General features: G+C 43.9%; 1 protein-coding gene across 2 annotated transcripts in view; it reads left to right on the forward strand.

Moving 5' to 3' along the window:
- The window catches only part of TBC1D5 (TBC1 domain family member 5), a 538,167-nt gene that overhangs the window by 503,305 nt on the left and 8,479 nt on the right, over positions 1-26,383 (forward strand). For both annotated transcript variants that reach the window (XM_082654224.1, XM_082654225.1), the window contains one exon: positions 13,169-13,268. In XM_082654224.1, the coding sequence (XP_082510350.1) occupies positions 13,169-13,268 (100 nt within the window). The remainder of the gene's footprint in view (positions 1-13,168; positions 13,269-26,383) is intronic.

A 26,383-nucleotide genomic window follows, 5' to 3' on the forward strand; every position in this document is an offset into this window, starting at 1 on the left:
TATTGGGCTTTAAAATAAGTACTTGTGCAAAAACAGAAATATAGATCAATGGAACAGGATAGAAAGCCCAGAGATAACCCTGCGCACATGTGGTCACCTTATCTTTGATAAAGGAGACAAGAATGTACAATGGAGAAAAGACAGCGTCTTCAATAAGTGGTGCTGGGAAAACTGGACAGCTACATGTAAAAGAATGAAATTAGAACACTGTATACAAAAATAAACTCAAAATGGATTAAACACCTAAATGTAAGGCCAGACACTATCAAACTCTTAGAGTAAAACATAGGCAGAACACTGTATGACATAAATCACAGCAAGATCCTTTTTGACCCACCTCCTAGAGAAATGGAAATAAAAACAAAAATAAACAAATGGGACCTAATGAAACTTAAAAAGCTTTTGCACAGCAAAGGAAACCATAAACAAGATGAAAAGACAACTCTCAGAGTGGGAGAAAATATTTGCAAACGAAGCAAGTGACAAAGGATTAATCTCCAAAATATACAAGCAGCTCATGCAGCTCAATATCAGAAAAACAAACAACCCACTCCAAAAATGAACAGAAGACCTAAATTGACATTTCTCCAAAGAAGACATCCAGATGGCCAACAAACACATGAAAGGATGCGCAACATCACTAATCAGTAGAGAAATGCAAATCAAAACTACAATGAGGTATCACCTCATGCCGGTCAGAATGGCCATCATCAAAAAATCTACAAAAAATAAATGCTGGGGAGGGTGTGGAGAAAAGGAAACCCTCTTGTACTGTTGGTGGGAATGTAAATTGATACAGCCACTATGGAGAACAGTATGGAGATTCCTTAAAAAACTAAAAATAGAATTACCATATGACCCAGCAATCCCACTACTGGGCATGTACCCTGAGAAAACCATAATTCTAAAAGAGTCATGTACCCCAACGTTCATTGCAGCACTATTTACAGTAGCCAGGACATGGAAGCAATCTAAGTGTCCATCGACAGATGAATGGATAAAGAAGATGTGGCACATATATACAATGGAATATTACTCAGCCATAAAAAGAAATGAAATTGAGTTATTTGTAGTGAGGTGGATGGATCTAGAGTCTGTCATACAGAGTGAAGTAAGTCAGAAAGAGAAAACAAATACCGTATGCTAACACATATATATGGAATCTAAAAAAGAAAAAACAGTTCTGAAGAACCTAGGGGCAGGACAGGAATAAAGACACAGATGTAGAGAATGGACTTGAGGACACGGGGAGGGGGAAGGGTAAGCTGGGACGAAGTGAGAGAGTGGTATGGACTTATATACACTACCAAATGTGAAATAGATAGCTAGGGGGAAGCAGCCGCATAGCACAGGGAGATCAGCTCTGTGCTTTGTGACCACCTAGAGGGGTGGGATAGGGAGGGTGGGAGGGAGACGCAAGAGGGAGGAGATATGGGGATATATGTATACGTATAGCTGATTCACTTTGTTATAAAGCAGAAGCTAACACACCATTGTAAAGCAATTATACTCCAATAAAGACGTTAAAATAAATTTTAAAAATAAGTGCTTGTACTTACAGTAGAATAAATTGACCCCAAACAGTGTAAGAATTAGTTCTGAATAGAACAGTGAAGCCACTCTGGACAGAACTGGCATAGGGGACATTGGAAAGCTGTCTTGGGAGCCTGTCACCCTGCTTCTCCTCCCTGCATCCTACTCCATGTTGAGAGGAGGTCTCTTGTACTGTTACCAAATAGGCATCTAACCATGCAGCCATCTGTTAAAACCGCCTTAGAGCAGGGAAATAGTAAAGTGCTTCACAACCTTCCCAGAGGGCTTGGCAGCTGTATTCAGAAGTAAGTCTAAATCCTTACCATTCAGAGTGTGGTCCATGGACCAGCTGTGTAGTCATCCCCTGGGAGCTTGTTAGAAGTACTGACTCTCAGGCCCCTCCTCAGACCTGCTAAATTAGACATTCTCCAGGTGATTTTCATGCATATTAAAGATTGAAAAGAATTAGTCTGAGTAAGGTTCACGGAATACCAAGTCAGAAATGAGATTTCCTGTAGATAAAGCCAGCTTCAGATACATCCTGATGTGAACATGTTCTCCTAGTGGGTGATGGGTAAGTGCTTTCCATGCGTGAACTCTGCTCTTAGGACATTTTGCATGTATTAGCTCCTTTAACCCTCAAAAGACTCTGTGAGGTCAGGTCTGTAATTATCGCCCATTTTACAGATGAGAGTACTGAAGCACAGGGAGGCTGTGTTTAACTCTCTTCTGCAAAAAAAATGCTACTAGTCATGCCTGGACAATCGGTAATTTCTGCCTTATCAGAGCCGAGAAAAATAAAATGGGGTAAGAAACTAAGATCTTTTTTTTACTTCCTCAGTAAAAATTATGAGAGGAAGTTGAATAAGAAGAAACTTCTTTCTCTAAATCTTGTGAGCTTCACATGTTCTACTTGTAAATTGTTGTTTATGAACAATCCATATCCCCGTCCCACCCACGGCAAGCGCATGATTGGAGTTAATTATTTTAACTGCCCACATCTGACTTCAAAAGGATATTTGGAACACTGCCACACAGAAACCAATGAAGTGAATGTGGATTTATTATGTAATTGGTCAACTTGAGGGATTTGCTAAAAGACAATACAGCAAATGTTTGCATGGAAAAATAAGTTTCTCCCTCTATTTCATCTGGTGGCCCTGTCCTGCAGCTCTTCGTGGGCTGCTGCGGGGGAACAGGTTCAGATGGTCCCTGTTAGTGATCAAATGAGGGAGAGTGATTAGAAAGCCCGGCTGGCAGAAGCCTGGCCCATGCCTCACCTGGCCACGCTTATTTTAGGGCAGGCCATTTTTAACTTTATAAGAAGGCAGTATTCTTTTTTTTATTTTGGTACAATGGACATGAAATCTGCCATCTTCATCATTGTTAAGTGTACAGTTCAGTGGTATTAAATTCTTTCATTGTGTTGTGCGTCCATCTCCATAACTCAGCCTATCCTGTAAATTTGAAACTACACGTTAAACAGTAACCCTCGCCTCCTTCGCCACCCTTCCCTTGGCAACCACCCTTCTACTTTCTGTCTTTATGATTTTGACCACTCTAAGTATCTCATATAAATGGTACTGTATGTAAATACCATACAGTATTTGTATTTTTGTGAGTAGCTTAGCATGTTTTCAAGGTTCATCCATGTTGTAGCATATGTCAGGATTTCCTTCCTTTTTCAGGCTGAATAATATTCCATTGTAGGTCCTTACCACATTTTGCTTATCCATCCATCTGTCAGTGGACACTTGAATTACTTCTACATTTTAGCTATTATGAATAATGCTTCGGTGACCATGGGTGTATAAATATCTGAGACTCCCCTTTCAGTTACTTTGGGTATATACCCAGAAGTGGAATTTCTGGATCATTCGGTAATTCCATTTTTAATTTTTGAGAAACATTTATACTGTTTTCCACATCAGCCTATACCATTTTACATTGCTACCAGCAGTGTACAAGGGTTCCAATTTCTCCACATCCGTACCAACATTTGTTATTATTTGCTTTTTGGATAGTAGCCATCCTAATAGGTATGAGGTGGTATCTCGTTATGGTTTTGATTTGCCTCTCCCTGATGATTAGTGATGTTGAGCATCTTTTCATGTGCTTGTTGGCCATTTGTATATCTTTTTTGAAAAAATATCTATTCAAGTCCTTTACCCATTTTTTAATCAGGTTGGGTTTTTTTTTTTCGTTGCTATTGAGTTTTAAGAGTTCTCTATATATTCTGTGTATTAATCCCTTCTCAGACATATGATTTGCAAATATTTTCTCTCATTCTGTGGGCTGCCTTTTTACTGTGTTGAGCACAAAAACACATTTTTTTTGATTTTTTGTGCACAGTTTTTTGATGCACAGAAAAATTTTTGATGCACAAAATTTTTGTAATTTTCATGAAGTCCAGTTTTTCTACCTTTTCTCTTGATGCCTGTGCGTTTGGTGTCATATCTAAGAAATCATTGCCAAATTTAACGTCATGAAGTTTTGCTCTGTTTTCTTCTAAGTGTTTTACAGTTTTATGTCTTACATTTAGGTCTTTGATCCATTTTGAGTTAATTATTTGTTTATGGTGAGAGATAAGGGTCCAACTCAATTCTTTTGCAAATGGATATCCAGTTTTCCCAGCACCATTTATTGAAAATACTGTCCTTTCTCACATTGAATGGTCTTGGCACCCTTGCAAAAATTATTTGACCCTATATGTGAGAGTTTATTTCTGGTTCTTTATTCTGTTCTATTGATCTATATGTCTGTCTTTTTGCCAGTACCATGCTGTTTTGATTACTGTAATTCTGTAGTAAGTTTTGAAATCAGGAAGTGTAAGTCCTCCAGATTTGTTCTTCTTCAAGATTGTTTTGACTACTCAGAGTCCCTTGAGATTCCATATGAATTTTAGGTTGAATTTTTCTCTTTCTGAAAAAATGTCATTGGGATTTTGATAGAGGTTGCATTGACTCTGTAGATCATTTTGGATAGTATTGACATTCTAACAATGTTAAGTCTTCTAATCCATGACCTTGGAATTTTATTTCTCCTTAATTTCTTTCAGCAGTTTTTATGATTTTCTACATATAAGATTATGTCATTTTAAAACAGAGATAATTTTATTTCTTCCTTTCCAATGTGAATGCTTTTTATTTCTCTTTCTTGTGTAATTGCTCTGGTTGGAACTTCCAGTGTTGAATAGAAGTTGTGAAGGTGGAACATCCTTGTTTTTTCTACTCCCGATCTTAGAGGAAAAGCTTTCAGTCTTTCATCATTGAATATGATGTTTGCTGTGGTATTTTTCATGTATGGTTTTTATTATGTTGAAGTACTTTCCTTTCACTAGTTAATTGAATGGTTTTATCATGAAAGGCTGTTGAATTTTTTTAAATGCTTTTTCTGCACCAATTGACATGATCGTCGTTTTTTTCTCATTTTGTTAATGTGGTGTTGTTCACACTTGCATATGTTGAACCATCCTTGCGTCCTAGGGATAAATATATACATATATATATGTATTTATTTATTTATTATATATATGTATGTATATATATATATATATATATATATTCTTTTTTAGGTTCTTTTCCCTTATAGGTTATTACAAAATATTAAGTATCTAAATGTCCTAGTCTTTAATGTCTGGCTCCCCAAAGGGGAGAAAGAGAAAAATGAAGTGGAGCATAAAGGGTGCAGGCTGTTTAAATCCACTGGAAGTCACTTCATCTGGAGAGGGAGAAGTTTGCAATAATGGAAGGAGGTGTGACAATGCCCGCCCTCCTCTTTGTCTGCACCTCTGTGATCAGAAACAGCAATCAGTGATCAGCGCAGATCCCTGATATTTGAAGGGCAGGGTCCTTTTTGCCCACTCTGGCTGCCACAAGCTGCATGCAAGCTGCTCTAAGAACAAGGGCACAGCTGCCTGCCACAGGGCCAGGGGGTGGGGTAGCCCCCAGGTAGCTCCTATTGTGCTAAGAGCTGAAATGGACCGAAATTAACTACAATCTACCCTCCATGCCTTCCCCGGGAAGTGGACAGTCTTCAATAGACTCCAGCATTCCAAAATAGTTACATCAGGCAGAGTCTGCTGGTGCAATTATTGAATAGGTGGGGAGACAGATTTCTGGTGTTTCCTACTCCCCCATCTAACCCAGGGCAGTATTCCTTAATGTAGTTGTTTTATTCAGCTTGCTGGAGGAAACTAAAGTATGAAAATTCATAAAGTACTGTCAAGTTTAGGTTTTAGCACCTTTGTTCTAGGCTATAACAGGCCGGAAGGAGCATCACCCCATTACAGCATGACATGGGGAGGAGGGAGGGGCCTCCGTGCTTGTTACGAAAACCCATTCTGTGAGGAAGGACATCTCTGGTGTCCACGGGTGGTATGCATCTCAGTGCTGGGACATAGCACTGCTTCAGTGGCTGAGAAAAAAAAAAAGTCCGCTTGTGTAAGTTCTGCTCCTAGCTAGCCACCTAGCCATATTAAAATTTATTTATAAAAATAAGGGGTTGAAATATATTATCTCTAAAGGAAATTCCAGCACTGAAATGGTATGAGTTGCTAAATACCTTAAGCTTTGAGTTTCAGTTCAAAATTTCTAAAGGCCTTTTTCATTCACATTTAACATGTTTGTTTACATCCTGTCTGAAAATAGGAACTGTTTTATTTACTGGGGAAATTTGATAACCATCTTTCCATTTTTGTGTCTTTAAGAATCACATTCTTTCTAGGCAGCCCCTGAAGAACAGCATCAAGTGATGTTCCCACTTTAAGTGCAGAGAAAGGAGCCACTACCTTGAAAATGCTGCTCAGGGCTTGCATATTGTACATTGGGCAAAATATTATAGTCATTTACTTTTTCACAAGTTATTTCATTTAAGTTATTCTTACTGCTTAGTGTTGTTTAGGGAACAGATTTGTTTAGACTACAGTGTTGCTTTCAGTTTGACTGGGAATCAGTTTTGGTAATTTAAAAATATTAATATTTCCTTTTTCTCCTTAGTTAATCACCTTTTACTTTTTTGTCTTATTTTCTCTCTATTATGTTATTTGAATAATAATTTGATTTGATGATTACGAAAGTATGATCTGATTTCACTGTAGAAAATCCAGAAAAGATCAGAGGGAAAATGACCTACAATCGCACCGTTTGGAGAATAACCAATATAAACAGTTTGCTGAATGTCTTTCCCCTTTTTTCCAAAAACAGAATCATTCTTTACCTACTACTTTTCTGGTCAGTATATATGTTATTGTTAAATGTTCTCCTATGAGAACATTTAATTTCAAGTTGCATAATATTCTGTGCATCAATGTGTGTACCACAGGTTACCAAGTCGCCTGTCATTAGACATTTCGGATCTGTGTCAAAAGGACGAGGAATTTCCTGGGAGTTGTTTTTGCCCGTGTCCATAATTCCTTGGAATAACTTTATAGAAACTCTGTTAATAATCTAAAGACAACAAAAGGAACATTTACTGAGCGTTTACCATTCACCAAGCACTGTGCAAAGCACTTCATCTGGAATATCTCATGTAATTCAATCCCCAACAGTCAGCTGAGATAGGGGTTATTATTATCCCCATTTTATAAGCAGGAAACTGAGGCTCAGCAAGCTCGGCTCTCGGGTGGGGGTCACAGAGGCGGTCCGTGCGGGTGTGATACACACTGATGCTAGGGCTGCCGACTGTGCTCCAGCCCGCTCCCTGCGTCACACACCCAGAGCACTGATTTTTATGCTCCTGAAAAACCTTCTTCATGCTCCTCGTCTGTGTTTTCCAGTGGCATCTTCCTCTGCTGACACCATATGCTCCGGCTGGGGTTCCATCCACACCATGTGTGTATTTTGCCCTATGTAACCACAGCTTCCTCAGAACATCTGAGGCCTTCCCACTTTTTCTCCTCGAGACTTTCCGTTTCCTTCACTTCCCACTCCTTCTTCACCCATCTGCTGGATAACGACGGGGTGTCTCTCCTGTCTTCTGGCTGCTATATTTAGCCTGTTCCTGCTGCCTGCCAGTCGGTGTCGGTTGCTTGTCTGCCGCTCTGCAATCTGAGGATACCCCGCTCGGAAGCTCAGCGGAACTCCACCCTGGTGCCCTTCCTACCCCACTTTTCTCCAAACCAAGCGCGCCGGGGTCTCCATTAGTCCGTGGACAAGGACCCTGCTGCCGCCTGTGTGATCACGAGCAGGGCAGCGTGTCAGGGCAGTGGGCACCGCAGTGCGCACGTTGGACCCCAGCCCCCGAAACCTCAGTATGTGAAGCAGAAATAATAGGGACGGAAGGGAGGGAGGGGAGCCTTCCTGCCGGTCCTCCACTCCCGCTGTGCTCCACGCCCTCCTCGACTCAGTGACAGGCTCTTTGCCCATGTCCCGAACTTTTCTGACTCTACTCCTTTGTTCACTGGGTCCCTGCCTCCTAAAACATCTTCCTTCGTTTCCTCTGAGCCAAGTCCCCCTTCTTCAAGACGCATCAAAAATGCTGCCTCTTCCAGAAAATCTGCCTTCATTTCTACCTCTATGGAGGCCATCTGCCCTCCCCATAACTGTGAAGTTTCTTTTTTCGTATCTGCTGCAAAACTTCCCTGACCCCCCTCTTGGCTTGATGTATAGGTCTGACCTCCTGCTAAATTTGCAGAGATTGGAATACATGTCTCATTTGTTATTATATTTCCCACAAGGGACAGCACAATACAAATGAATATATTTGTTGAAAAAATTAATGAATAAACCATAAACTGCAAAATCTCATCCTGTTATTAACCCAGAAAGAACACAAAGATGTTGAAGCATTTAACAAAATTGATATATATAATCCATATATTATAAAACAATTTAAACACTTGAGACATATAATATGTGAGTGGAAGTGTAATGATGCATCAGCTATCTGGGGGTGAATGGTGGCAGAAGCACCACTTTTTAAAAAGCAAATTCAAAACACATTTCTCCAGATACAGTCCAAGCAGAAATCATTCCGCAAACTAAATGGAACACAGCCAATCATACCTGAGTGTTTTTGAAGGAAAATAATTTAGTAAGCCATTTGGGGTTAGGACTTAACATTGGAAATAGTGAATTTCTCTTAAAGGAAACTTGAGATACGAGGTTATTCCTTGTAAGTCCTAGTAGTAATCAAGCATAAGAAAGAATATATACACATGGGGAAATAGGAGTAGTGGGCTAAGTGACTTGGGTTCTGAAACAGCTTTGTCAACCTTGGCATCACTTCCAGAGAACGTGGCTTACAGAGGAGACCATGTTTCATGTAGGACATGATGAGAGGGTCTACCTCGTAGGTTTATTGTGAGGATTAAATGAGTTCATGCACGTGAAGCGCAGGGTCAGGCCTATTCTAACCACTGTAAAAGGGTAGATGACGGCTGTTTTCCTCTTCTGATGGGACGGCCCTCATCCTTGGTCCTTCTCTGCAGGGCTGCCAGGTCCATCTGGTGCTGTGTGTTGCACACGTGGTCTGCACACCACCCTACTTCATAATCCTCCATCCGTTTCTTGCCTTACACATCAGTTCATTATCCAGAACTTAAGACAATAATGGGCTCTCAAGCCCTAATTCATCTTTCTGGGCTGGACCACATACAAGTTTTAAACCAAGAGTGAATCATAGACCTCTGTATTTAAAATCCATTTTATTGTTTTGACCTGATAAAAAAAATGTTTAAAAAAAGAATAATTGCCTTTATGGAGTACCTGTTCTTTGCCAGACTCTCTCCATGTGTTATCATTTGGTCCTCCCACCAATACTGCCAAGTGGGGCTGAGGGGACCAAGAAAGTAAGCAACTTGTTCAAGATTACACAGCCAGTAACTGGTAGAAAGAGGATTCAAACCCAGGTGTGTCTTCCCCTGAATTCCGCCCTGTTTCACCATCCTCCCTCCTGTGACAGAACATGTATGTGAAAGTAAATATAGTAAGCGTTTCTCTTCATGTCTTATTTATACATAAAAATGACACTAACCGGTTGTTTTTGTAAAACCTCAAGGCAATTAGCCAAGCATCTGGTTTTGATTACAGAGGACCATTAATGAAAACAATGGACTAAAGCTGCCAGTGTCTGAAGCATGTTGGTCGGGAGGCTTGTGGAGCCTGAGAAGCTAAGATAGAAATGGAAAGTCAGTTCTCACAATTTTAGAAGCTTGATTCTCGGCTCTTCTTTTATCTGTAATTATATGAAAGAGTGAAGAATAAATGACAAGCCACCCTTTTGCCTCCAAGTGATGCCATTTCTATTTATAAAGTCTGAGTGATTGTTGAAGGGCTTAGGAATATTTTAAGATTAAGCAAACTCGAGAGAGATCATACACTGAATTTCAAACTTTCAAACGGAAGAGGTTCTTGCGCCCCTCAACCTGTTTCAACCAGAATGCTCCTCTTATCTCATAATTGGGCTTTAGTGTCAGCTTTCCTTTGGGAAAAAAAAAAAAGGTTTAAATTAATGAAAACTGCCATTTTCTACAGAGCAGATTCCATTTGTACTGAGGTTGACTCAGGATTTTGGCAAGCAAGGCGCTCTTCACTTGCCATCAGTGTCCTACGCAAAAGTGCACGCCTGGAAGACTGTGTCTTATATCCACGTGTGCTCAGCCAGCGCACGCTTCCGCTGCCATGCTCTCGAGTCTGCCCCGTGCGCTTGTTCAGGTTGTGCACTGCACAGTTCAGAGGGCGCCAGCCTCAGCCCATTTTCCTTACAGTCATGTTCCTACCAGCACGGTAACACGTTTGGAGGAAGAGACCCCCTTGAGCTCCGTACTTCCCTCCAGCTGTCAGTGCCTCACCACCGACAGGCAAGGCCTGCGTCCCCTCCAGCTCTTGTTCCCTCCCAGCTTTTAAAAAGAAAATAAACTGAATACAATAAATCCATCGAGGTAGGAATGACTGCTGGGGATTAAGGCTCCCAAGGGCTTTTGCATCTTATAAGAAGTGATGGCTTAATCCAAACTAAACTAATACATAGAGTAAATAGACAAGAGGTTTTTAAGCCAGAAGGTGGTACGTTCCTGGTGTCCTTTAGTCCATTCCGGGCTCTCAGCACCCCAAATGGTAGCCGAGTGCAAGGACAGACTCTGGCCATACCTGGGTCCCCTTCTTTCGAAAGACTTCCACGAGCTGGCCTCAGTACAGTTTGAGACTCTTCCAGTTGGGTTTGTATCTGTGACACATTGAAAAGGTGACTTGTTCCATAGGAGGGACAGGAGGCTGGGATCAGGATTCCCAGGGCAGTTATTCTTATTTCTTTGTAAGACTTTCATGTACTCTCCCTCATCCTCTAGTTAATATACCTTTCCTATTCCAACTCCAAGCTTGTAAACTCCTTGGGAGCAAAGTATATAACTTCTGCCTTCTCCAGAGGGTGCCAGAGTTAGGCTCAGACTGGGTAGAGGGTTACTGAAGTTGACATGACTTGTTAATGGCAGGACCAGGAATAGAAGTCAGATTTCCTCGTGCCATATATCATTCTAGTGTTCTTCCCATTCCACCCCCATGTCAGTTATCTGTGGCTACGTAACAAACCACCCCCAAACCCCGCTCCTCAAAACGGCATTGTTACTTCTCATAGGTTTACCGGTCAGGCATCTGGACAAGGCTGGGTTAGGCTGCTCTTCCGTTCCACGCGATGCTGACTGGGTTACTCATTTGGCTGGCTTCAGACAGATGGAGCTGAAGGGTCCAGGAAGACGCCATTCACGTGTCTAGAACCTCACTGCTTCTCCTGTGGCCTCTTTCTCTCCATTTTGTCTCTCCTCCCTTTCAGTATCCTAGCCTGAGCTTCTTGACAACTAACTATGGTAGCCCTCTTCCTCTAGTGCAAGCAGAAGAAAGCAGAAGTTGGCAGGCCTCTTACACTAGCCCCCAGCTGGAGCAGTTTGACTTCTGCTGCATCCTCTGGATCGAGGCAAGTGGCAGGCCAGCCAGGATTCGAGGGGAGGAGAAACAGACACTACCTCTTGATGAGTGGAACAGCATGTCCATTGAGGGAGGGAAGGAATGGATGGTGGCCATCTTTGGAGACGAACCACAACCAGGGTTAACCCACAGATGTAGCCTTCTTTCTGTGATTCCTGTAGGGTCCTGATAGAACGGGGAAACTCAAGTTTGTGCAGACACAAAGGAGAAAAAGGAGAAGAAGAATGCCCTGAAACCACCTACCCAAGGCCCCAGTAATCATTCCCTGTCTGAGCTTCTCCTGGTTGCATTTGTCTTTACTGGAGCATCAGAAGAGAGGCTGCTTCGCCTTGTGGGATGTATAAAGTACATGGTTCATGCTTGTGTAATCCTACAGTGGGCATTTCACAGTAATTTGTTTTTAGAGCTATGGCTACGTCTGTTTTCTGCGTCAGGCATTTAAATGCATATTCCTAAGGGCTCAGCCTCCAGGCAGCCGTTAAAGACAGTGCTTTTCAGTGCTGCCTGTGTGTATTGCTTAAATGGGGTACACCTACAAGTAACCTTTTCAACTGTTAATTTCCATCTATGTGTCAAATTATATTCAGTCTCTAAGAAAAAGTATCTCTTGGGAGGTTTCTCTTCCCTTTTTTTTGATGACACAGAGGATTCTTAATGTGAAAAGAAAAGTGTCTAACACTCGAAAATCAATTTGCTAGCCTCCTCCAGCTTTGAGGATTACTCTTTCTCTGAGAAAAACTCCCTTAATCTTTGAAATTTCCTTGGGAACTTTTTTGCACGTATTCCTTTTTTTCTTAAAAAAAAAAAAAAAAACCCCAAAACCCACATTTTATCCTTTTGTTACAGTGAGATTGTCTTTTACCATTTAGATAATTATCCCACCCAGAGTATTTTTTTTCCTGGAAACAGTCAAATAAATACAATCCTCTAGTATCCTACCAAGAGAGGAAACGTTAAGAGCAGCTAATTATGGGCTGTGGGGACAGAACTTTTCCAAGTGCTTTGGGAAATCTCACGTTTTAAGAGATTATCATTGTCTAGAAAATGATGAGATTTGTCTGAAACAAATGGAAATCTTTGGTTTCTCAAATGTGTGTGAGAAAATGTAATGGTCTTGTACCAGCTGCCTAAGGAGTAGGGTCCACCGAAATCCCATTTACTCTCTCAATTTGTGTGTCTCCACAGTTACTGAAGATATTTTATGTACTTCTGTAATACAAGGTTGTATGGGTAAACATTGACACGTGGCGCAAAGCTGGCATTAAATTAGGAGAAGTCCAGATTTTTTTTTTTTTTTTTTTTTTTTTTTGCGGTACGCGGGCCTCTCACTGTTGTGGCCTCTCCCATCGTGGGGCACAGGCTCCGGACGCGCAGGCTCAGCGGCCATGGCTCATGGGCCCAGCCGCTCCGCGGCATGTGGGATCTTCCCGGACCGGGGCACGAACCCGTGTCCCCTGCATCGGCAGGCGGACTCTCTACCACTGTGCCACCGGGGAAGCCCAAGTCCAGATTTTTTTAAACCTCCACTTTACCCTTACTCTGGTTTGGTGGTGGTGGCAGTAGTGGGTTTCTGTTGTTTATTTGTTGCTTTCTTTTGTTCTGTCTAGGGCTGAAAAGACACTGTGGCTCTTTAACAGTTCAGATCATTTGGAGGACTTTGGGGATTTTCTTTGATTTTTTTTTTCATTTTCATATCTTTGCTCCCTTCATTTTAGGAAGAAGAATTAGAAGCCCAGATTTCCCTCCTTCAAGGACAGTTGAATGACCTGGATGCCATGTGCAAATACTGTGCAAAGGTGATGGACACTCATCTTGGTGAGTGAAGTACTTTGGCCCTGGGCACACTGACAGTCGCAACAGTAATAGCCCAGCCGCGAGGGCCTGTGTTGAGCGCTTTACGTGAATTATCTCATGTAACCCACACAGCAGAGCTGCAGTAGGTGTACGGTTACTATCCACCTTGTGCACATGAGGAAACTGATGCATGGAGATTAATACAGTTTCCCCAAATTATAACCCCAGTGAGTAGAGGAGAAATTCAAAATCAAGCAGTCTGACTCTAGATTTCAGCTCTTAACGGCTACACTGCCCTTTGTAAATATCTCCCTGCCCCAAACCAAAATGAAATATTGAACTTTCAAGATCAGATGGTCAGCTCTACTCTTGTGCTAACCTGCCTATCATCACTCATGTGATGATTATTTTGACAGTGCTTTCGTTATTTTTTTAAGTATATGTTTTTAACCACCTGCCCAAAATGCATGTCCAGACCCTGACCTTTTCTTACTTCTGACTGTGTCTATACTTTAAGAAATGTCTTTAAAAAAAAAAAGAAGTCTTAGTTTGAAGTTGAGTTTATATGTGAGTTGCCCATATGTCACATGAGAGAGTCTTCAGGCCTTATTCTCTACATTTGTGAAAGTTCTGTACTTTATATTAGAAGAGGCCTCTGCTGGACCACCTGTGTATTGCTTCAGGAACTCCATTCTGCTTGCAGAACTTTTATAATCCATACTGTGGTTATTTTCAGCCCACTTATGGACATCCTTTCCCTCTCCATTCTCCAGTGTCTAGTATCTGTAGTTTGGGAGCAAATTAGGAAAACAGGACATGTAATCTCATGGAAATGGCCAGTATGCTGCCTGGTGAGTGTGGAGAAGTGGCAATACCAAGCACTGTGAGAAATCAGGACGTACCCCACCTATGAGGGGAAACCAAAGAGAACCTACCAAGGCCTCTTCCCACTGGCAGGGGCCATGAGAGTGGCCCATCTGTGGGGCCTTCGCTGAAGATAGACTTTATGTTTTTCTTCACTTTATTCCACAAATATTGAGCGCCTGCAACATGCCAGGCCCTTTTCTAGACACTGGAGAAATACTAGTGAACAAAACAGATGAAAATCATGTATATTTCACAGCTCAATCCTATTTTTGACAATTGAAAACAGCCATGTTTTATCAGTTTCGTGTTTATCCTTCAGAAATAAACTATGTTTGTACAAACCAGTATAACCCTGCACTTACCCTTTCAGAGTGCAAGTGGAGCATAATCCTCACACTGCTCTGCACTTTGATTTCTCGTTGAACACTATATTATGGAGAGCACTTCTGTATGAATACAGAGAGTGGCCTCATGCTTTCTTACACCTGCATTGAATCTCATCATATGGCTGTATCAATTCACTTAACCCCAGACTAATGAGCATCTAAGATGTTGCCAATCTTTTAACATTACAAATGATGTTAAAATGAAGAATCTTATGTAACCTTTCACACGTGGACAAGCATATGGTATAAATTCCTACTTTTCACCCTTTAGAGGAGTGTTTAAATAACTGTTGTAAGTATAGGACAGCCCTGAAGCTCAGTCCTTGGTTTGCTAGACCCAGGGGGCAGTTGTTTGTAGAACATGAAGCTTATTATAGACAAACACTTTATGTAGGAATAACAGCGGCAGCCCAGGCAAAATCTAATCATTTGAATTAGCCGAGTAATGGAGACAAAGGCAAAGTGAATTCCTGGTGCCCAGATTATCCAGATAATTAAGTTCCTGCACTTGACTTTGCGCTGGCAAGTTGGTCTCAATAATAAATCAGGAACACAATCCTCACTTGCCTCCAAAATTCAGCCGTCCTTCCTCTTTTTTAGAAGAATGAAAAAACTCAAGAGGGATGAAGATAGACTTTATACCTCAGATTCTATCAGTCACCGAGCCTGCTGGGTCCTGAGTCCATGACATGTGGCCAACACGGCTGTCGTCTGGATGTAGCCTAAAACATACTGGCCTGGAGCCAGTAATACACGCTCTCTTATGGCTTTAGAGAGGTGCTTGAACCAAGTGTCGCGCGGCCTCCCGCTCGCTGGGCCCTGTTCTATCCTCCACCTTCTTTCTGCTCTCTTGACCCCTCCTCCAGAGAAAGGGCTCAGGAGGGGGAAGCTGCAGGACAAACCGCGGTAGGTGATCAAAAGGGTAGTATCTGTAATCACAGAAAGAGACGTTCCCCGTCACACCTGCTTCCACCCCCTTCAAAACTCTATTTATATGTTTCTTTATGATCACTTTTTAAAATTCATATAGAATTGATTTTACATGAATCTTATAGCATCACAGTTTAAAATGCATCAAAAAGAAGGGGGTGGGATGAATTGGGAGATTAGGGTTGACATATGTACACTCCGATGTATAAAATAGATAACTAATGAGAACCTGCTGTACAGCGCAGGGAACTCTGCTCAGTGCGCTGTGGTGACCTAAATGGGAAGGGAATCCAAATAAAAGAGGGGATGTGTGTATACGTATGGCTGATTCGCTTTGCTGCGCAGCAGAAACTAACACAGCCGTGTGAAGCAACTATACTGCAATAAAAAAATAAAATGCTTCAAAAAGAAGTAACGAAGAGGTAGTTTATGTATAAATAACTGATATGTATTACATAACTAGTTTTAGTTAATTATTTAATTTTAATTTTAAAGTAAGTGTGGGCGTGTGTGTGTGCACATGCACATGTGTGTATTTTTTCCTTCTCCAGCTAAATGGGTGACCTTCGTGTTACTTGATTTTGGGTTTTGACCAAAGTAGGAGAACAAAGAAGTGACTAAAAAGATGTACTGGAACTCTAGCAAAATCCTAGAGTAGGATATTTCCAAGTTGTCGGGGCCACATAGCAGCTTTTAAAGCAACTTTACTTAAGCCTCAGAATTTTCAAACAGCTTTTGCTCTGATTTTTGTTCTTTCAGTCAGCACCAGAAGAGCATTTTCTCATTGCATGGGAGGGGGAAGCACTTTAATTAAAGAAAAGCCCATACCCAGCTGTGAATTTTCAGCTAACCACAAAACTAGATTTGTTTTTGTGTATATGTTTCACTTTCAGCCAGAATCCCTTCACATGGCTGTCGACTTCTTTTTGCCATACAGATAGCACGACTGCATTTTTACAGTAGGGTTGAGGGTTGCTACAGAGAATTCGTGGCCCTGGGGGCTGCAGATGCATTTTATTTCATCTGCATATATAACGCTGGTTTACTAAAGGGTGTTCCCGGGTTGTAGGCAGTTTTGACTGTAAGCAAAAATTTGAGGAAAACACAAAGATTAATTGAGGTGAAGCTCTTGATCTACTTTTTAAATTATATCCTTTAAAAATGACTTTAATACCCTAGTATTTTTTCCATATGACCTTTTCTGTTTTTCCTGATTATTAAAGTAGTTCAAAAATAGGCACAAGTGAAAAATCCATGACTACGTGATTGATTATAGTATAGTAATGCAATCTTTATAAAGATTAAAATATTTATTAACGTAAGGAGATGTTCATAATATATTAGGAAGTGAAAACAGCAGGTGGCACAATAGAATATATTTGATGTGAAAGTAACCATTAACAGTGATGGCCTGAGTGAAAGGAAGATTATAGAGGGACTTTCTAAGGGACCTAGTCTTCTATGCTTGGAAAATCTGTAGATGCCTTAAGTGCGTGTAACTAGCACCTGGGGGTCAGTCTTTACACTGCAGGCAAGAGTCAGCTGTAAGAGCGGCTACAGTGGTACCTCAGAAGGAGAGACAGCCTCGTGGGCATCAGACAGACACAGGGTTGAAACCAGGCTCCGTCACCTGTGAGATCAGCGTGCTTATGATCGCGTCCACATATATAAAATGGAGATACAAAGATCAATCTCTTGCCAGTTGGTTGCCAAGACTGGTATGTTTTTAAAGCCCAGCACAGGTTGGGTTTTCAGCACAAATCCTCCCCTCTTTCCCCTTAACTCTTAACTGTCCCTTCTGGTGGACGAGCCTGGGAAACTCAGCCAGCCCATGACCAGAGAGCTGAGTAGCGACTGGTCTCGGGCCCCGCCGCGAGTTAGCGGGAGAGCTGGGAACAGTACCACACTTCCCCAAACCTACTCGAATATTCCTCCATCAAATCATGCCAAAAGATGCTGGATTTTTGGATCTGCTGGTCCTCACATTAGGTGTGTGAGCTCTTTGAGCAAAAGCAGCTTTGTCAGAGCCCAGTGGTGCGTCTGCAGGCCACCGTGGCATGAGCCCCCCGAGGGCCGTGAGAGCGGCCTCACATACTCATCCTGGGAGTTACTGCTCTGCACCCTTTTCTAATGTTAATTATTTTCACTAAATTCCTTTCATTTCAAGAGAATGCCATATCAGCCTATGTTATCATCAGACAGGAAATAATATCTTAAAATGTCAAGTACAGTTGAAGGCTATTTTTATAACAGAACAAATACAGAGAAAAGCATCTCAGTTAAAAATTAAATAAAGGCATTTGTTTAAATGGTCCTTTAATTGTAGAGGTAATAAAATTGACTGGTTAGCAGTTATTTCCTTATAGTTCTGGAAGCCAACACTGAAAAAGTATTTGTCTTCTCAAAACTCTACCAAAATTCCCATTTCATTACCTCCACATAAGTGAGCTATGTGAATTCAAAGATTTAGAGACAGGAAGTGAAAATCTGTGTTTTATTAAATCTAAACTTTTCCTGTCAACTTTAGAAGACTTTTTCACATGTTAATTTTTCTGTTGCTATAGTCACTTCTGACAGTTGAGCTGAAAACCATTGACAGCAGGAACCTCCGTGGCTGAGTCAGGCTATTTTTAGGTTTGCCATCCTTCACAGGTAATTTAATTGCACGTGGCTGAGCTGCCTGCACTTCTCTGATCTGTGAGCAGCTGGGCTGCTGATCGCCCTGCCTGCTCCCAGGGGAGGTGTTTCCCCTCATCTGTTTGGTATTTACACTAGTTTCCGGCAGCTTGCCCTTTCATTGGTGGTTCACACAGACAATGGGAGGGTTAAATGCAATGAATGAAGGGAAATTAGAGTTGTTCTGTAGCCCATAGGATCTTAGACTGTTGAAGATGTGGACCCCCAACAGGCCGTCTCGGCCGTTCTTCATTTCACAGATAAGGAAACCGAGGCCCGGGCAGAATGAGTGACACACAGCTCGCCGGTGCCAGGGGTCCAGACCCCATCCCAGGCCTTGTACTCTCTTCCACTGATGATCCTGCGGAGGCCACACTCGAATCAGTAGTGGGACTCCAGATCTGCTGCTTTATGGCACACATCCTTACTGACTTTGTACTTGTCCTAACGTTTATACAAGAATTAGCTGTAAGAGGAGGCCGCGTTTGAAAATCAGTTTATTAGCCTCTGCAAGAACTTTATGCATCTGATTTGCTGATGTTTACAAAAACAGCGTTCAATTGATGTCTTTGGAAATGTTCAGCAAGCAGTTAACTAATGACATCTGAGAAACACAGAAGGAAAATGTGATCACCAGACAGCTTTCCCTCTGTCAACCACACTGTGATAAAAGCTTCTTGTAATTCTTTTAAGAATTTGAAACACTGCATTTAATTGTGGGTAGCATAGTCCTCTGTAGAAGGATAAGATATACTTCACCTGGGGGTCTTGTTAAAAATGCAGATTTTGACTCAGTAGGTCTGAGCCGGGGCCTGAAGATGTGCATTTCTAACAGCCCCCAGGACACCTGGTGATACTGGCCCATGACAGACTCCAAGCAGCAAGGGGCAAGAGAATTTATGCAATCGGGGCAAGATTCAGTTAATGTATTGCTAGCGCTGTCATGCATCCGTAACCCCGCACTGCAGGCACACGTGCAGGAGCTCTGTGGGTGGAGAGCTCACAAGCTCCCTGGCGACATTCAGTGCTGTTCTCAGCCTCTTTCCAGCCTTGCTGTCTTGTGGAAGGCATTTTCCCCCCGGTTGTATTATCAGAAGCCTTGGAAGCATCTTCCTTGCACCAACCCTAGACCTACTGAGAAAAACTTAGCCAACTGTACGCTACCTTATCCTTTCCTGGCTCAGAGAACACATCCCTGATCACGAGGCCTCAGTATGGACGATTCATCTTGCATCCTTTTGTTTTCCATTTTATGGCTCTCTCCATTTTCCCACATGCTTTTCCAAACCGAATATCTTTCACTCTCTTTCTCTTTTGAAGATCATTCCTAAATCCTTTGTCTTTCTTAAACTGTGTCTGACTGCAACACCTGTTCTTCCCACCTCCATATCAGGCTGCCTTTCCACCTCCTCTAACCCCGGCCTCTCCAGCGATGACCCAGGAAGCAAAAGACTTGTCCCCCCCTTCCCCCCACCTCAGTAGAAACAGGCTTGCCACCAACAGCTCGCAGGCTCAAGGACTTCTTGGCCACCACAAGCGTCTCATGCTGAGCTAAGGGCTTGTGAGTGGGGAGAGGGGCCCCGAGGCGGAGGTGAGGAGGTTCGTGTTCACTGCCATGGCTGTGTGTCACTCCCAGCTGAGGTGTGGCACTTGACTGTCCCCAGTCCTCAGGTGGGCAAAACCTTATGGCCTGCAATTCACAAAGAACATATCCATCTTCAGCCCAATTCAAAGGGTCTTGTCTGACTAAATGATGTTATTTTAGGATGATCTTAGCCAAACTTCTATCTCATTGCTCCCAAACGAGACGCGGTGGCTACAGAAACCCCAGGATATTTCCTATTAGTGAGGTCCTAGCTGTGTTTCTGCTTTTATTTTTAGAAATATGTATTCTGGCAAAGGCATCTAACCCTTACTGGAGCTTAGAGACCTTTTAAGTTGAAAAGTGTGTGCAGAGTCTCTTCTGCTTGACCCAAAGGTGGCAGCCGTATCGTGAACAGGATAGATTTTACCTTGAAGAGCCGTGCTTCTGTGCCAGCCTCTGGCCGGCAGGGAGGGAAATCCTGAGAGAAGAATCAGAAACGGTTGAGACCAGTACAGATTTGGAACTCTGTGCTGAGCACACTCAGTTCACTTAGGAGAACTGTTTATTGACCCGAAGACTAAGCTTCAGTGCAATACGCGTTGTTTGCCTAGTCTTCCCTTGGGTTTTCCTACGGATTGTTCCCCTCCCAGTGCTGAGTTTAGGGTCTTCAGCCATTCTGGCAGCTGGATGCAAAGTAGGACCCTTGATTGTATTTTCTGTGTGATCTGCTTTTTGCTTCTTAAGAAAATACTGAGCGCCAAGCCCCGGACTCAGTCCTTGGCCCTCAGTAGACCGTCAGTGACTGTACTTCCCTTCACCCGCCCCTCCCACTTTTCCAATCCAGGATCTGCTTGATCGGATTAGTAGCCCTTAATTCTTCACCTGAGAACTCTCTCACCTGCATCTATTCCTCAGGAGATAAAAATCAACCCTAATGTTGGCAGGAAAGCCTCGCATCGGCCATTCAGCCAATATTTCCTAAGTACCTGCTCTCTGATGTAGAAACAGGCTCGGGGTGAAGGAGGTTGGTGTGGGGTGAAGTGGGGGAGCGCTTTTCAAATAGAGCTCAACGTGTATGGAAAGAGTGGACCAAACTTCAAAGGAGGGAGACAGAGCGCAACAGAGAATATGCCTTGTTAGAAATACCTAAAGTGACACGTGGCTTCACAGGAAGCAAGCACAGTCCTCCTGGAGCACCAGTGATCTCCGAAACATTGGCAGGGACGGTGGGTTCAAAGTCAAGGGATGTCGTGAACCCACACCACCCGCATTTGCAACCAGAAGACCTGGAGTCCAGGACTTGCCGTGCAGAACTGTGCAGTTTCAGGAAACTTTCAGTCTTCAAGCCTCATCTCTGGATGACAGTTGCAAGCATGAAAGATGAAGCAGGAGAGTCCATCAGGCGGGTGCTTGCGGAGGGAAGGACTGACGCTTGAACAGCGTTAAGGTGGGCTTTGAAGAGGAGGAGGGTGTGGTGTTAGGAGGAGAGTAGAAGGGCCTTCTAGACGGGGAGTGGCATTGCAGGGACACCCAGAAATAGACGCCACGGATTAAAGGATGAATTTGACGCCTACAAGTCTTCTCCTAGACCTGCCTTCTCCCAAGACTGGACAACTCTGGCACACCCTCTGTGGGCAGAAATCCCTTTGCTAATAATGGCCCAGCCAAAGCCAATAGTGACAAAGTACAGGTCTGCCCCCCTCCTTGACTAATGGTCACTTCTTAAACCACCACCACTCTCTGGACGCGTGTGACCCTGGGGCAACCATACACGTGCCCCCTCTGGTTTGTAACAGCCTGTGTATTTCCTCTGGGGCCGTCCCTTATTGTCAGAAGTCAGGGTGACTAAATCTCTGTCAGAGATGAGAGAACCTCTGGGAGCAGAATCCACTTATCTGGGTATTTAAGGAACTGGTGAAAGAAACAACAACAGCAACAACATACTAAGCAATAATAATCATAGCAAGGCAGCACGATAGACGTGGACCACTTCGATTATCTCCTCTAACCTTCAAGGCAGGTGTCACCCACATGTTACTGATAGGTTTAGTGACACACAGACCCATCAGTATCATGGCCCAGGGTCATCAAAGTCCAGGCTGTTGGATGACCACTCCAGTGCTCCAGAAAGCTCTGGGAGAAGTGATTGGTGTTCACTTCTCTGGGAGAAGTGAAAGGTGACTTCCTGCCGCTGGCTGACCTCCCTTAGGTCAGTTCCACCACCAGATAAAGGGCACTGGCATCTCAAGGCAGTCAAGTCACTGCCAGGACTCCACCCTGTGCCTTTTCGTATCTCCAGCTTCCCCATCAGTGCCATATGCATAAATCGTGTGTGTCAGGAGGGCTCAGGAGTCCAGCCAATCCGGAATCTGATCCTAGCTCTGTCCAGTCATGGGACCTCACCTAAGAGACCTGGCATTTCTCAGCTGGGCTCCCATTTCTATGATAGGATGATGGCCCTCATCCAGAAGGGTTGTTGGGATAGTCAGATGAGGTCAGGTGGCTGTGTAGACGTGGAAGCTCCCGGGTGTTGAGCTTCTGCAGTGGCCTGGGTGCTGTGCTGTTTGTTTATGCTTCACACTAATCCTCTGGGGAAAGGTCTGTTATTACCCCTCAGGCACAAGGAGGTTAAATGACCCGCCCAGTTTCACCTCTGTAGACAGATGTGAGTTCTCCTTTTGTCCCCTTTTCCTGCCCTTCTTAACGAATATAGGCTTCTGTTATCTTTGTACCCGGCATATAGATGAAAACACTTTTATTTTAGCATTGAAAAGAACTTTAGGAAATTGAAAAAGTAGTTCGTGTGCCATTTCCATTATCCTTAGAGAGAGAGACCCATTTTTTGCGGCATTGACATTTCATTAAAAGTAGTGGAGACCCCATGGGATTGTGACGTTGATGAGATTTTTGTGTAATTTCCACAGAAGCAGTTAGTTCTGTGAGGTTTTCCCCTTTAGTTTCAGTGCCCCAACATCTTTAATAGGTAATGCTTAAATAGAAGGAGATTATAAAGAACATAATCTTCCTTCTACACAGAAACAAAAAGAAAGAACCTTTATATCATCATTTATATTATTCTGCCTCTTACTAGAAGGAAAAATGTGCACTACATTGAAAATTTAAACATTTCACATTTCTGCCTTCAATATTATAAGGTATGAAAAGAGACCGTTATTTTTTTCTATTTTTACATGCAGTGCATTTGTGACTGAGAAGTTCTATATTACTAAAATGGTTGTAAATGCTGCCTTGAATCAGTATATAGTGGAAGTGGCTAGGCAAAGAATTTACACGGTCAGTACTTTGTGAGGTAAATAAAAATTCTTGTATTCAGGACACCTAGCAGCCTCTGTAGGTGCCCTTTTGTTTTGACTTGGATTTCTGTACCCTGGATTGCACAGCTAGTCAGCTCCGTTGATTACAGGAGAGGTTTAGCCTTAAAATTAAGTGAACGTTTTATGTCATTTTATGTGGGTTTTCAGGGGAGAAGCTCCTGGTTTTCATCCCCTTCAAAAAGGTGAACTTTGATCCAATCCAAAGAACCAGGCTGGAGAGCTGCTGGGTGGGAGTGCACTGCTGAGGACACCAAGGCTCTGGGCTCCTGTCCTCCCAGGTGCGCCCTTGACCTTGGTCCCCTTTCATTAGAGGAACTGGATGACTTTGATCCTGTGTGACAGGTGGGCAGCGTGGCTGCTGTACTGAGTCGAGAAGTGTTCCCCCCAATTCATGTTCACCCGGAACCCGTGAATGTGACCTTATTTGGAAAGAGGGTCTTGACAAGGGTCATGGAGTTGAGACGAAGCCGGGAGGAGGCAGGAAAGCACACTTCTCTCCAGCCTGCAGGGAGCGAGGCCCCACCGGCACCTTGGCTTTGACTTAGCACCTCTGGAACGAGAATACATTTCTTTCGTTTTAAACCACCCAGTTTGTAGTCCTTTGACACGCTTACAGCCGCTACTCACATTAACCCCCAAAACAGTAGAACAGACACACCAGGAGGTTATTTATTTTTTTCTTAAGTCAAAGCAGCCCAGAGGCAGGCCCTGGGAGCAGGTATGGCAGCTCCGCGATGTGCCGGGGCCACGCCCACAGCGCTGGGCGGTGACCCTCACCCAGGCGCTTGCGAGGTGACCTGCAGGGTTCCTGCCAGCCTTTCAGGCAGCACGAGTGGGGAACGTAAAGGCCCCAAAGGCACAGACGGAGCCAGTCCCCGTGGGGAGCTTTCCAGAGGCTCCCTCCGCGGGCTTCCCTTACAGGTCTTGGGCTACCGCGGTGTCACGTGACCACCGCTGGCGGCGAGGGAGGGCGCACCGCAACCTCTGGGACCCGTCGGTGAGGAGGGGTTGGAGGGTGGGGTTGGGGTCCCCCCCCAGCAGCCCCACCACCTCTTTAGACCTGAGAGACGGTGCAGCGGCCGTGGGGATCTAGGCTGTGGCTGCTGGCGTCTCAGCAAAGGAAAGCACAGGAAGGGAGGGGCCTTGAGAAACAGGGAGCGTATCCCCACTTAGGCCTGAAGGACCAGGGTTTCCCGACGCGCTCCTGCCCTCTGCTTCCCCAGCCTGCCCTGCCAGCATCACCACTACCCCTCTGGAGTATACGGGCCATGGGAGGCTCACAGCAAAGCAGGGCATCCACGAGAGCGTGGCTAGGCCTTCTTGGTTCATGGGATTTTCGGCCCGCATGGCCAGTGTGATGTGGTGCGGCCTCAGGTCTGCAGTGGGAGAGTAAATCTATATACTTAAACTCGGGTGTGCAGAAATCTCGCTCTGAAGTTCCAGTCCCACCAACGGCCGTCGGAAGCCTAAACACTTGCCAGTTAGAGGCAACTCGATTTCCTACCGGTTAACCACCTTGTCTGGACCAAGGCCCACAGTTCGTTTCCCCACTCTGTCTCTTCTTCCTGCCCGGGTGGTGTCAGGATTCTGGTCTGTCTCACGTGTCCCTCTGTTATTTGAGTAAGGGCCTCTGAGTGCCCTCCGGGTCCTTGCCGGCCTCTAAGGAAGGCTCTGTTCCCGCATCTTTCTAGGCCTCTGTCCCCACTGGAGCCACTGACAGCCCTGTCAGCCAAGGCCTGTGGTCCTTACGGCTGCCAACCGTGGGTCCCACCACTACGTTGGAGACAGGCAGTCTGGCCAAGCCCTTTGGCTCCGTGCGATGTTCCACAGCAAACTCTCGAAGAGGCAACAGGAGACAAAGGTCCTGCAGGGCAGGACATAACCTATCACAGTTGCTCTCTACAGATCGCCTCTCTTCCTGGCCCCCGACTTGCCAGGTGCGGCCTCCGTTACTTCCTTGGACGGGAAAACCCGCCGCGCTTCCTCCGGCTGTCCCGGTGCCCCTGCATCCGCTGGCTGAGGTTCCTCCCGGGGCCTGGGAGCTCTCCGCTGCTGCCTCCGCCTCCACGGCCAGAGCTGGGGATCTGCCCCCTAGCGGCTCAGTGGGGCAGGGCCACCGCCCAGCCAAACTGCCTAGGCAGCCCTGGGCCCCGAGCTCTGCCTTAAAACTGATTCACTTTTTTTATAAAGCAGAAACTAACACACCATTGTAAAGCAATTATACTCCAATAAAGACGTTGATTAAAAAAAAATGCCTAGAAGATTTGAAAGAGAATTCCTCAAGTTAAAAAAGAAATGTCATTGAAATTTAAAATTCAATAAATATTTGATACAATAAGGCTAGGCTGCTCTAACAAAAAGATCCAACAATAATTCAGTGCCTTAAAGGAGACTGAAGTTTACTTTCCTCCCACATAGTAGTCTGAGGGAGTGTTCACGGTAAACGTTGAGCCTCTATTTCATTTGGCCATTCAGGGATACACTATCCTCCAGGTCCCTGTTTTCATCTATAGTTGGGGTAGTGAGTTGTCATGGGTTCCAGATAGCTAGAAGGGAGAAGAGAGAATGGAGGAGTTACGAATAGGCCTTACATTTCAATCCTGGAAGTGGTATACTTCGATTCTGTTCATGTTTCATTGACAAGTGTGCTCCTTGGTAATTCCTCCTCTCACCCCTCCCCCACCCACTGACCCCAGGCATACACTGTCCTACTTTCTGTAACCATAAATTACTTTGAATTTTCCAGAATTTTAAATAAATAAAATTATATGGTTAAAAAAAAAAAAAAAAAGCCAAGCAATCCTGAGGCAACCCTGAAAGGCAACCCTTCTCAGTCCTCCCAAAGACCTACAGAACTGTCTCTCTGGTCAGTCTTCTGCAGTTGGTTGTCGTTAATGTCCTGTTGAGTGGATTTTATGATGGGTTTTTTGTTGTTGTTGTTGTTTTAATTGAGAGAGAACAAATTGTTACAGGCTTTTAAGGAAACCAGAAACATTCCCTCTCTAATTATATCTATTATTCCATTCCCATTCATCTTGCTCTCTTGTTCTGAAGCAGGCCTTTCTGTTAGCCAGAGGCTGCAGTCGCATTTTCTGAATAAGTTAAGGCTGCTGTTTTTCTGCTGCCGCCTGTAAGAGGACTTGTCAGTGTGGTCCCGAGATTTATTCTCAGCGAAGGTTCTAATCAACTGGCTGCACTCGTGTGGATAGTACCAGTCTTCGCCTTGCCCCTTGCTGGAACTACTTTTTGGAAGTATTGAGGATAGCAGTGTTCTGCAGCGCAGGTTCCAAGGATGTTTTTCCATGTTTGTTCAGTCGGTCGGTCAGTCAATACTTACCGTGCACCTGAAATGCGCCA

The sequence above is a fragment of the Grampus griseus genome (genome assembly GCF_964374135.1).
Source record: "Grampus griseus genome assembly, chromosome: 5".
Lineage (NCBI taxonomy): Eukaryota > Metazoa > Chordata > Mammalia > Artiodactyla > Delphinidae > Grampus > Grampus griseus.